Source organism: Emydura macquarii, unplaced genomic scaffold, assembly GCF_026122565.2.
Source record: "Emydura macquarii macquarii isolate MOO-44397 ecotype Brisbane River unplaced genomic scaffold, CSIRO-AGI_Emac_v2 contig_312, whole genome shotgun sequence".
NCBI lineage: Eukaryota > Metazoa > Chordata > Testudines > Chelidae > Emydura > Emydura macquarii.
This window is the reverse complement of record NW_027130449.1, coordinates 5,006,707-5,019,749: the sequence shown is the minus strand read 5'-3', so window position 1 is coordinate 5,019,749 and position 13,043 is coordinate 5,006,707. Positions and strand designations below refer to the sequence as shown.

Below are 13,043 nucleotides of genomic sequence, written 5' to 3'. Positions count from 1 at the left end.
TACGAGTGAGACCAGCACTAGGTCATAAAGAGAGGGACTCAAGTGAGTGGCCTAAATGTCCCTTTTCTAAGGGAGTCCTAGAATTGAACAAATCTACTGAAGGAAGGCTAATGATCAGGCCCCTGGTAATGTCTGTGATTGAGTTCCTTCTTTTTCCAAAGATGGAATCTAGCCAGATTCCTGAACTATGAAATGACATCTACTGAGAAGCAGCTTTGAAAAAAAGTGTCACCTTATAGTGCTGAAGCTGCATAAGTTTCTAGAAGGCTTACCCTTTGCTCTCTACCCTTCTTGGTCTATTGCCACTGAGGGCATGTTCCCTAACCATATTTACACCACAGGAAGAGGGTTTTGGGTCTCGTGCCATGTTTTTGTGTACTACCTTAGTGACCATCATTTTAACCAAATACTTTAAAGTCTAAAATCAAATGTCTTTAAGCTTTGAGGATAGTTCAGTATAGCATGTTGCACCTTTGGGGCTGCAGATACAAAAAAAAGTTGGTCCAAGGCAAATATAGTAGAATCCCATTCTGTATGCTTGAGAATATTGCATGTGTGATGCTCTGCTCAGGGCACCCAGAGCTGTAAGCCACTGTGCCAGCTCTGCCATATCAAGACAGAGTTTTGCTGGAGCTTAGACTGGTGTGACAGGGAGGTATCTGTCTGCCTCACCAGCAAACTCCCTGAAACACTGCCAGTCTTACCCTGCAAGGCAAGGTTAACATTCAGCGAACCCAAGTTCCCCAAAGACATGTCTCTGCAGAAAGGTAAATCCACATTCCTTTGTCTAAGGCAGGCTTACCTGCAGAACATATTTTAAGAACATATTTCCAGCACATATACATAACGCTATATATACAGCCTGTACATGGATCACATGTACATACCCTGTGACCAGCATGTCACCAGTTTATATATCTTATCAAAACTGTTTGGCTAAATATTTTGACAACAGTGTGTTGTGTTCCTTTGCAATTTGGCCTAAAGGGCTCTTGAAGTCACAGTGTGTTTGAATTTACATTTAACAATCTTTGCACAGCACTATTATACCATGATTATAGATTATATTCCTAATTTGCAGTATTCTAAAGAAGTGTACATTCCTTGTTTTAGAAGGTTTGCACTGTATGATAAAGCACAGTTGCAGCACAGGACACACCATCATTATAAGCATCCTTTTTTCCTGAAGAGGTATTGCCTTGTACATTAATATCACAACATTAGGGACGATCCAGTACAGTACTAACTGTTGCGGGGGCGCGGGTAAGGAGGTATTTTAAAACATAACGTTCTCTTCCCTGAACACACACGTTTTACCCTTTTAAAATTACATGTATTTTCTCAGTGCTTTATAATGCATTTATAAACATTCTCTTGCCTGTTTTTCTTATATTGTAAAGCGCTCTCATTCACTACTAGGACAATTGCAAAAATTGCTCATTTGCAGTTTACTATATGTGGTATCACTCAAACAATGCATAGGAGCACTTTACAGGAGAGAGACAGGCAGGAAAGCCTTTATAAATATATTATGTCAATATGGTAGTCACACTAGTTATGTTTGAGAAGATATTTTCATAACTCTGAAATCAGTCCTATCAGAGATATAAGTACACAAAATGAAAATTCTAGCAGCAAATGGACCATTTTTATTTTATTTATTTATTTTTTTTTTTTGCACTAGATTTTATTATTTGGGAATATCATGAAGGATAAACTAATATAGAATTCCATTTTTTATTTTTACAGATTGTATTACATCTGATCTTGCCTACCCAACAATACTCATAGCATATTTTAAGTCACACCAAACCACAGTTTTAAATTTGATATTCATAATGTTACCTTTAGAAACTTGCCAAAGGTGAGTCACCCATCAGTGACCCCACAATATGGGTATTATATTTTGGATCCCTGACTTTTCTTTTAGTTGGGAAATACGGGCCTGCCTTGTGACTCCTGACATCTGAATAGGCTTTTCTAGAGGTAGCACTCTTTCTTTTGGGATAAACATTTTTCCCCCCTCATCTGCCTCTAACTTATGTTGCGTCTCTTCTCTTTCCATTTGTATCTTCTGTCTGACAATCTTTCCTGAAGCCCCAATAATATTGTTTTGCTAGTGTTCTATTTCAGAGCATACTGAAAGTGGATCTTTTCCCATTGAAGTCTGTTGGAATTTAGCCATCAATTTTCCACGCTCCCACTAAATCCCAATATTTTACTTAATGAAAATCATCCCCAAATGGCTGTCTCAATAGGCAAGCTGTAGGCGTGTCTGTTCCGTGGGAGGCCAGGCAGGGTGAGCCAGAGGCAGATCACTCAGGCCCTCAGGCAGGGTCAGGAGAGCAATTCTCCTGGGGTGGCTAGGGAAAAGGGGAAGGGGACGCAGGCCCACCCGTCTCCACTGCGTCCCAGCCCAGGGCCCTAGCAGTGGCAGAAGCGGCTGCCACTGTGTCGGTGGGGCTCCCGCCGAAACACACCGACTAGAATGTGGCTTCAGCCACAGGCCGTGGCTGTCCCTGGGCTCCTTCCTCCCCACTGACCCTAGTACCTGCCTCCTCCCTGCCACGAAGGTGGTCCTCCAGGGGTAGCGCCGTCAGTCCTTCCTTGTCGACCAGGGGTAAGGCGGGGAGCTCCTCTTCAGGGGGCAGCTCCTCAAGGTCATTGGATGTGGGGAGCGGCTCAGCCTCGGGCAGCTCCTCCAAGTCCAGCCCCGCTGTAGGGAGGGGCTCGGCGGCCGGCAGTTCCTCCAAATCTAGCCCAGCCTCCGGGGGTGCCCGCCACTCGGGCCGCTCTGGGATCTCGGCCCAGTCTGGCGGTTCCAGAGCACGGCCTCGGGGTAACTCAGCCCAGTCGTCCTGGCCGGGTTGCCTAGTCCAGCTTCTCGAGGGCCCTATCCAATCCCCGGGCCCAAGTGGGGCCGGGGTTCGTCGGCGGCGGTTAGGCTCTGGCCTAGGCCTCTGCTGGTGGGGCAGCACGTCCACCTCTGGCAGCAGTCTGGGTCCTACTGAGCTCAGGGGCCAGGCTTTTGTACTTCCCCTTCCTGTTGGGGCTCCACCCCGCGGCTGTCAATTGGCCTGGCCGGGTGGCCCTATCACGGCCCGGGTCCCTTGTTGCCGGGCAGACTCTGGGGCAGGGTGTGAGTCGGGCCAATCAGAGCGCTCGTGTCCTTCCTCAGGCTCTGGCTCCGTGGGAGGCCACAGCGGCTTCCTACACAAGCATTATTGAATGCCCTAAAGTTCAACAAATTTAGGCTATTTTGCATGATGGGAAGGAGGCGAAAAAGTGAATTCAAAATTCCTGGGGCTCTTCAGTAGCTTACTTACACACCCGGACTATTGATCTGTCTCCACCGAGGTAGTATGATAGAGGGAAAGAGGTAGTGTCTCAGGTAGTCAGATCCCAGGCCATATACTGTGTGGCTTATCATAGATATACATCTGACAGCTAGTTGACCTCTTGTTGGAGAATGGGTGTAAATCCTGTTGCTTTACATCATTGTCATCCATTTCCCCCCACCCTCCCCACCCCTCCCCACTCACACACAAGCATCTGGTTAGCATTCGCATCAGCTTCAACCAGATGTGTGATTGTCTATAGATCAAAGCTGGTTCCTAGCAGTCATTAACACCTTGCAGCATAACACTCTTATCTCAGTTCTGCCCATGGTCTCACTTCATCTTAAAAGGCTAACACCCTAAAGGTACATCTACACAGCAACTAGACACCCACTGCTGACCTGTGTTAGTTTACTTAGGCTCACAGGGCTTGGGCTGCAGGGCTGTTTCATTGCTGGGGAAAGAGAGAAATTGAGGAGGCATGCAGCGCTGATGGCATGGGGCAAGAGAAAAGGTGATCCAAGAATGGGGTGGGTACACAGCCTGGCACAGGCGGAGTTGACGGCACACAGACTGGCATGTGGAGGAGGGGGAGTTAGGATGGCAGGGGGAGAGCACACACAGCTCTTGACGTGAGAAGGCATGGGGGGGATGCAGAGAGTCCATAAAGTTGAAGGAGATGGGAGGGTAGCACACAGGGAACTGGCAGGGTTGGGGATGATGGAGGAATGCAAGTACCTCGTGGCATGTGCAGTGCTCTCCGTTTCAGAAGCAGCTGTGCAGCGCTCTAGTTGTACCTCATTACCAGACAGGAGGACATGTTTTCCAGCAGAGAGCAAATCACCTGTTTTTTGTACTGCTTTATATTTCTTGGAATTAAATTGACACTAAGACCTGATCAGCTTCCTTATCCCCTTTCTGTTAGGGTGATATGCGGTCAAATGTTGCTCAGTTTACTCGATCCTCACTCAAGCAAAACTCTCACTGACATCAAAGGAGACTTGCCTGAACAATGATCGAGTACCCGACCTAAGTAAGGATGTCAAGGTTTGATTGTTAGTGCTGAAGTTATATTAGAATCTGTTTCCAAAGCTCAATTCAGCTAAATGTCCCAAGACAGTTTGTGCACTGACTAGAAGCCATAATGAGCCATTTTGTAGACTAGCTTCTCTTTTGCAGTAACAGGTGGTGGGTATACTATTGTTTAGTCTCCTTTGGATTACATTTTTAATCTGCCAAGGGCACCAAGAGCCTGAAATTGACATTCCTTTATTAAACATCATTATTATGTATGGAGGATGCATAAGGTATGGGGAATTAAGATCTAATACAGCAGCAACATTAGATTGTTCAGTATATCTTAAAATTTTGACAAATGTTATGAAACATAGTTGTTTTACCTGAAATTAGCATTTTCTGCCTTACAAGTTAGTGTAGAAGAAATAAAATAACATTTATTGACAATCATTATTGCATTTTAACACAGCTTTTTGTCTTCGAATTTATCCTTTCATTTTGTAGGCACGACTGAATATTTGAGCACATATTAAAGTTGCTCCTCCCCCTGCTGAACTCTAAAGGTCTAAATGCTGCTGGTTTTGTAGGGGCTCCAGTAAGCAGTATCTGCAGGAGACTCTGGGAGAGAACTTTGCATGTAGTTACCTACCTTTTGAGCACTTTTACTTGCATTAAATTGCAAATTGATGTTCCTTTTTTCTTCCCCAGGTTCAATAGATGAAGGGGTCACTGAGGGATTACCCACGCTCCAAAGTACCTCTGGCACTAATGCTCATGCAGATGATGATGATCGGTATGTACCAACATAGTGTGCAAACTGTTCTGTAGTGAATGGTGTGCTAAAATTAACTTGCCCCTGCCCCTAATCGCAGAATGTTTAGCTGCTCGTACATATACTTTGTGTTGAACAAAGCACTATCAGTGCCTGAAGGATCAGGTACTTTAGGATAATGGAGGTGATGAAAGTCTGTGTTTGCTTAGCAGTTGCTCTGGTTTGCTTTGTGAAGTTTCCAATTTAAACTGAAGAGGAAAGAGATGATCTTATTCCTGTGTTGTCTTTTCATACTTCTGTATTAATATACACACTTTGTTGTAAAACAAGGTTGCTGCATACATATTATATCTGACACAAACACAAAGAAATGAAAATTAAGCCACATAACAGTACATATCTTCTCCTCCACCAAGAGAGACACACCCAGCTACCACAACTACTGTACACCACACACACTACAACTGTGACTCTGTTCCTTCAATCTGTCCTACTGACTATAACCCTTTACCAAAATACCCTGTCTCATTGCTGTTAGTTGTAGATGTTTAACATGGTAGTTACTGTGCTGGGAATAGGTAGCCTGTTAAAGTGGGTGTTGGAAGGATGGCATAGCTAGGTAGATAGAGTTTAGGTTATGGGGGCATGGACTGAAGTGTATGGTAGTTGTCTTGAAAGGAAGGCGTATGCCTGTGGGTGGAATAAGGCGTAGGCACTGTTAGGTAGCTTGACTTTTTATTTCCTAGCTTTTGTGTTTTTGTCATATTTGGTATGTATGGAGCCACACCATTTTCACAGTGAAGCTTTTAGTGTATTAATTTGCTAGTGTTTAAATGTTTGATCAGGAGAATTGGACTAGGACAAGAAGTATGGACCCTATGGGGGCTGTACCAGGAGCTGTGCCACATATGCAGTGTCTGATAGAGAAGACTTTGTCAGCCAGCAGCTGCACTTTTCTGCACACACAATCTCTTTTGGCAGGCAGCTGTACATAAAACTTTCTCCATTGTACTTTTACATCTGAAAGAAGAGGGTAGCTGCTGGCAAAAGATTTTGTGTGTGATTGAGAAGATTATACACATTATGGTGTGAAAATTTAGTTATAATAATACATAGTTCTTATAGTTATGACTAATAATTAAAAATAACCCTAAATAACCTTTTAAAAACTACCTATTGCACTAGATCTACTCCAAGTTCATCCCTATCCCAGTTTTTAAAAGGATACCAGTGAACAAAAAAATCAAACTGCTACAGCTCATATTTGGACACCTCCTGTTTAAAAAAATATGAAAAAAAATTAAAAATGTCAAAAAAAATTCTAAGGGCATAAGACTAATATGTAATGAAATTTCACATTGAAAGGCCACTTACATATAAATCAAAAATAGGATTTTATGCCACATTTTAGACCATGCATGAAAATTGCCAAATACAGATTAGAAGAATCATCAGTAAAATCCAGCAGTATTTGTGTACTATTTACACAGTACTAAAGAAGCTGCATGCGTTTATTCCAGAGTGCAGAATTCTGCACTCTGGAAGTTGGATTTTCTAAACCAAATGATTTATTTTACAAATTCAAATGCTGGTTACAGACCCTTACTTATTCACAGATTGGCTAATATTTAAGGCAGAGTTTCCAAGCCCCAGGAAGCTCACTCTTAACTCTAATGTAGAGGGAAGAGCTTTTTATGTACACCCAAACTTTATTCTCACTCTATAACAGAGTTTATTATGATTACCAGCATTCAGGTCTGCTTGGCTCAGTAGTATACAATCAACAGAGAAATCTTTAGCTTCTCTCCTACCCTTCTGTCTGAGGAATAAACAAATCCTAGTTTTTTTTTAAAAAAACACGCTTGCAATCTCTCTCTCTCTCTCAGTGCATGTATATTAGGGGCCCTGAATTTGTCTGGAGGACAGTAAACTGGCCTTGTGAGCAGCTCGCTATTTTTATTTCACTGTGCAGCATTTAGAAATGGAGTGGATGCTGATTCCTCATGTGTTTAGAGTACTGTAAAGCCTGTAACTCTCTTAGCCCCCTTCTGTTTAAAAAAATATATCTAAATGCTTCCTCCTACAGATAGCATTAACCATTATGCCCTAGGCTCACTCTAGAAACACTATACTCCAAATACAGCTTGAACTTACTCCAGGCTCTGGGGAGCAACAGGATTTTTTCCTATTTGAAATAAGCCAAGAGCTTTGTGTTCTACTTCTATCACTGAGTAGAGCTTCTTTTACTGAACCCAGCTCTAAACACACTTAGTCAACAACTGATATGGATACAAAAACTTTGCTCATTGGGTTTTTTCCATATGGATCGTTAGTTTAAACCTCAGTTGGAGGTTCCTTTATTGCTAGGTTCTCGAAACTCAAAATCCAGTGTTAGACAGACATAGACTTGCAACTTGAAACAGTTGACTATGCGTCTACTGCTCTTCTTCTGTTTGGCTAGTCTTTTTATTCTAATCTAAATACATCCTCCATGCAAAAATCATATTGATTTTAAAAAATTTTCTTGTAAAATATCTTCATTCTGTGTTAATTGTTTAGTATGATTAAAGGACCTCCTTGTTTCAAAGACACGTTAATGTTTTATGTATTTGAACTATTCTCATTGAACTGATTTCTGTAGTATTCTTTCTTCCATTGAACATTAGATTGTAATACATTTCCATAATATGGATATATAATAGATTGGTTTACTGTTTAGTCTGGTTTTTAGCTATTGTTAAATGAATATGAGGCAAATTACTAGCACTGAAATATATATTTATAAAGTCTAATGGAATCTCAATTTGTTCAAAAGGCTCGTCCATCTGTACAAACGGGGCATTCTTGAGACAAATTCAATGTTTTAGTGTTCATATTTGTCAGGATTTAGTTTTGTATAGCTGAATGTGCATTTTAGTCCATTTGCAGAATGTCAAAAGCAAATCAGTTGCTTATAGAATGTGATATCTGGAGGGTATCAAACATAAATTATAATTAACAGTTCTTGTTTCTTGCTCTGGGCTGACTGGAATGTTTTCTGTACTTTTATTAATTTTTTTAAAATTACCAAGTATTTCATAATTAAAATGAAGCTTTTTTTTTTATGTATGCTACAAAGTGTCCAAAAATGTTTTTAGTTTAGATTTTCTCGATTATACCTGATGCTACAGGAATTGCTCACAGCTTCCAAATAGTTAAATAAGTGAGTGTATAGGATGCAAAGAAGAGAGGGAAAGGGAGACTTTGTTTTTACATTGCTTGTGCAAAGTCCACAGATTCATTAGAATGGGTACTTCAGCCAGCTTGTACCATGGGGGAGAAACTGACCTGTCAGTCATTGGGATCCTGAGAATGCCTTGCTCTCTGAAATGCCCTCCAGTTTTATCTGCCTCCTGAGGGACAAGCAGATGGCTCACCAAAGCCCACCTTGCTGCCCAGCTTTCTGGGGGAAATTCCAAAACCTATTTCAGGTCCTCTCAGCTCTGCTTTGCCTTCTGAGGCATTTGCAGCAACTGGTGCCCCTGCAGGCTTCAGGGAGTGACCTAGGCCAAAAAAAGACAGAGACAAAAGGAAAGGTGTGTGTCTCCGCCTTCTCCCATCTTTGAGTATCGCCTTGGTGAGCTCTGCTGACTTTGTGGGCAGAATGCAGTCTCTCCAGCTCAGTCCAGGTGGGGCCACCTCAGAGCCCTTCCCAGGTGGGGCTTCCCTCAGAGCCAAGCAGGGTTGGAAAAACTGGCTCCAGGGTCAAGCAGCTCCTCCAATTCTGTGCGTGGAGCATTACATAAAGGGCAGTGCAACACATGGAAAATAGTGCCTAAGTCCCTAGATCCTGCACCAACAGCCATACCTCCAGCTGCAGAGTTCAGCCACCTCCTCCCCTCACAACGTCTCAGGCCATGGATAGAGGACAGTGGACACAGCATGGGCTCTACGAGTGTTTCTCAACCTGTTTACCATTGTGAGCTGCATATGCAGCTCTCTGTCTGTTATGTGGGTTACAGTCACATGATATAATACTATCTGTACATCTAAAAAAAAAAAAAGTTTCGTATTTGTTATAAGACAGCAATATGATTAAAATCAATATAGTATCTTTCATTTCAACAGTGGCAAATGTCTACCAAAAGCATTTTAAATTAGCAAAATAAGCAATACATTAATTAGCAACATTAGCAAAACATTAACTGTTAAAATGAATTAATTTTACTGTAAGAATGGCATGACTTGATGTATTGCCACCCTCATTTCTGTGCTGCTGCTGTTGGCGCGGCTGGGCTGAGCGCCCGGAGAGTGCGGCTGTGGAACCTGCCTGTAAAGATGGGGAGCCCTGCCCCCCATGAACCCAGCCTTCCAGCCAGGGACTGCCCCACCCAGCCCCTCCCCAGACTGCCCCTGCCTGCCAGAGAATGCCCCCGTCATCACTCAACCTCTGGGACTGTCCTCCCAGCATCCAGACTCCCCAGCAGTGGGTTGGCACAGATAATAGAAAAGGCTATCTTTGTCAGTTGGACAGCCCTTGTCAACAAGCATGTGAACAACGGTGATCCACTTGATAGAGCATGCATGTACTTTTAGAAACACTTTGACAAGGTCCCTCATCAAAGTAAACAGGCAAGGGTTAAGAGGCAGGGTCTGCCTTTGGATCAGTAGCTGATTAAAAGTAGGAAACAAAGGATAGGAATAAATGATCAGTTTTCACAATGCAGATTGGTAAATAGCGGCATCCCCTAAGGAACTGTATAGGGACCTGTTCTGTTCAACGTATTCATAAATGATCAGGAAAAGGGGGTAAACAGTGAGCTGGCAATATTTGCAAATGATTGAAAATTACTCAAGATAGTTAAGTCCAAAGCTGACTGCATAGAGTTACAAAGGGATCTCACAAAACTGGGTGACTTGGCAACAAAATGGCAGATGAAATTCAGTGTTGTTAAGTGCGAAGTAATGCATATTAGAAAACATAGTTCCAATTATACATATAAAATGATGGGGTCTAAATTAGCTGTTACCACTCAGAGATCTTGGAGTCATCCTGGCTAGTTCTCTGAAAACCTCCACTCAATGTGCAGCAGCAGTCAAAAAAGCTAACAGTGTTAGGAGCCATTAGGAAAGGGATAGATAATAGGACAGAAAATATTATAATGCCACTATATAAATCAATGGTACACCCACACCTGGAATACCATGTGCAGTTCTGGTTGTCCTATCTCAAAAAAGATATGTTAGAATTGAAAAAGGTATAGAAGAAGGGCAACAGAAATGATTAGAGGGTTGGAACAGCTTCCATGTGAAGAGAGATGAAAAAGACTTTAACCTTAGAAAAGAGATGACTAAGAGGGAGTATGATAGTGGTCTATAAAATAGTGAATAGTGTAGAGAGAATGAAGAGAGAAGTGTTATTTACTCCTTTGTGTAACACAAGAACCAGGGATCACTCAAAGAAATTAATAGGCAGCAGGTTTACTAATATAAGGAAGTACTATTTCACACAACATACAGTCATCCTGTAGAACTCATTGCCGGGGGATGTTGGGAAGGCCAAAGGTATAACTGGGTTAAAAAAAAATTAGATAAATTCATGGAGGATAGGTCCATCAATGCCTATTAGCCAAGATGGTCAATGATGCAACTCCATGCTGTGGGTGTCCCTAAATTCTGTCTGCCAGAGACAGGATTGGATGACAGGGGATAGATCACTCAATAATTGCTCTGTTCTGTTCATTCCCTTTGAAGCATCTGACACTGACCACTGCCAGTATGGCCATTCTTATGTTTGTGTTTAAGTGACAGGCCATATTGTTTCTAGTTGACTAAGGTCCTGTCTACAGTGAAGAAAATACCACCCCAGGGAACCAAATTACAATGCTATATCCTCCGTCCCCCTAAATAGTGAGAAAAGGTGAGGGGGTATTTAGATAATGTCAGGTAATTTATTTCTTTGAAAGTTAAAATATTTCCTTCATCTACTGTCTAGTGACCTTAAAATTAAAATCAAGTTTAGCTAACTTTTAAACATACTGATACATAACCTGTCAGCAGCAGGCTGGTTCAAACAAACATGCAATATGAACAAATGAAATTTACTTTCTTGCTGCCTGCTGGGCAAGCTGATAACTTAACATTGTAAGTCATATAATTGATTAATTATTTCATCTGACTTTAGCTGAAAATGAAAACTGGCCTTCTGCCTCAGTTTCCTTTAAATGTTGCTGGAACTGCAAAAAAAAGAAAAAAAATTTTTTTTTGCTTACCCGTCTTGCTAATTTACTAAATTCTTCCTCTTGGTCCAGTTGCACTTCGTTATGTTCTTTTGGAAGAATGCACATATTCTGTATGTATGCATGCTCTCTCAAAAATGAAGTGTATTATACAACTAGTGTTCAGTGACAATTTCCAAACAAATTGAGGTCAGAGGCTGGTGTCATTTCTTGCCTCAGGTCAGGCTTTCTTTGGACAAGCCACCTCAATTTTTTTTCTAGCCTGCTTGTAAATTAGTGATTTTTTTTTCTAGGTTGGAGAATGTTCAGTATCCCTACCAACTCTACATTGCTCCTTCTACCAGCAGCACAGAGAGACCCAGCCCAAATGGCCCGGATAGACCTTTTCAGTGTCCAACCTGTGGGGTCCGATTCACCCGCATTCAGAATTTAAAACAGCACATGCTCATCCACTCAGGTAAGAAACTTCACTGTTTCCATGAATAAATAGGTCATGGATCCAGGATGCTTGTTGGCTTTACAGCATGCTTAATTCTGTAACTGTTTGGTTTTAAATGAACTGCTGTGTGCGAACTGATTGTTTTGCTCCCATCTCTTTTTCAGAGCGGTGGAGGAATGTTCTAAAATTTGGGAATAATCCACACCCCTGAGCAGTGTAGTTATACTGCCCTAACTGCTGGTGTAGACAGTCCTATGTCAGCGAAAGAGCTTCTCCCGCTGATACAGCTACTGCCTCTCATGGAGGTGGGGTTATTAAGCTGAAAGGAGAACTCTCTCACATCTGCTTAGAGCGTCTTCATCAGAAGCGCTACAGTAACATAGCTCATCGGTGTAGCTGCATAAGAAAGTTGTGACCAAAACTATTTTATCCAAAGCAGGTAGCTGAGATTAGTTATGTCCGTCTGTTTCTCAGGGTATGTCTGTAGGTACAGTGCTGCTATGACATGTGGTGAAGACACACTATGCCGATTGGAGAAAGCTCGCCCGTTAACATAAAAGCTTCTGCCACTCACGGAGTTGGTTTTATGTTGGCAGGAGAAGCTCTCCTGCCGACATAGCTCTGTGCACACAAGCACTCATGTCAGTACAACTTATGCCAGTCAGAGGAATGGAATATTCACATTCCAAGCGATGTAAGTTTTGCTGTCCTAGACTGTAGTGTAGACATAGCCTTAGGCCTGGTCTACACTAGAGAGTTTGGTCTTTGGTCGACAAAACAGAGGTGGTGTACACATTGCAATCAACTCCCCGCTGACAAAACTGCCCTGCTTTTTAGACAAAATAAAAGTACCTCGACAAGAGGGGTAGGGCTTTTGTCGTCATAGTTAGGGCAACCCAGTGTCAATGTAGACAGGGAGGGAGCTGGCAGGGAGCTGAGAGACTGGGCTGCCCTGCGCTGCCCCTTGGTCAGTAGAAGTGTGCCTGGTGAGGACGCACTCCACCGAACCAAGGAGGGTAGTGTGGACATCAGCCACCATTGTAATAAGTGTAGACAAGGCCTTAGATACTTTTACAGGGAGAAGTGAAGGGGAGCAATTGAAACGACTAATAAAGTAAGTAGTTGCAATCAGTGTCCTTTAGCAAGAGTTGAGTATCAGGTCTGCCTCTTTGAATCAGCCTTTCTCTACAAATTGCTTTGCAGCCATTTTATTTTCTTTCAAACAAGTGATCAGAAGATGAGCTGTTAATGAGGTTGTT

At 42.3% G+C, this 13,043-nt stretch overlaps 1 protein-coding gene across 9 annotated transcripts in view; it reads left to right on the top strand.

Annotated features, from left to right (window-relative positions):
- Positions 1 to 13,043, top strand: part of ZBTB44 (zinc finger and BTB domain containing 44) — a 51,704-nt gene that overhangs the window by 23,419 nt on the left and 15,242 nt on the right. For all 9 annotated transcript variants that reach the window (XR_010922808.1, XM_067563997.1, XM_067564008.1 and 6 more), the window contains 2 exons: positions 5,064 to 5,148; positions 11,639 to 11,802. Coding sequence is in view for 8 of the 9 variants with exons in the window: in XM_067563997.1 (XP_067420098.1) it covers positions 5,064 to 5,148; positions 11,639 to 11,802 (249 nt within the window). In the remaining variant the exon portion in view is untranslated. The remainder of the gene's footprint in view (positions 1 to 5,063; positions 5,149 to 11,638; positions 11,803 to 13,043) is intronic.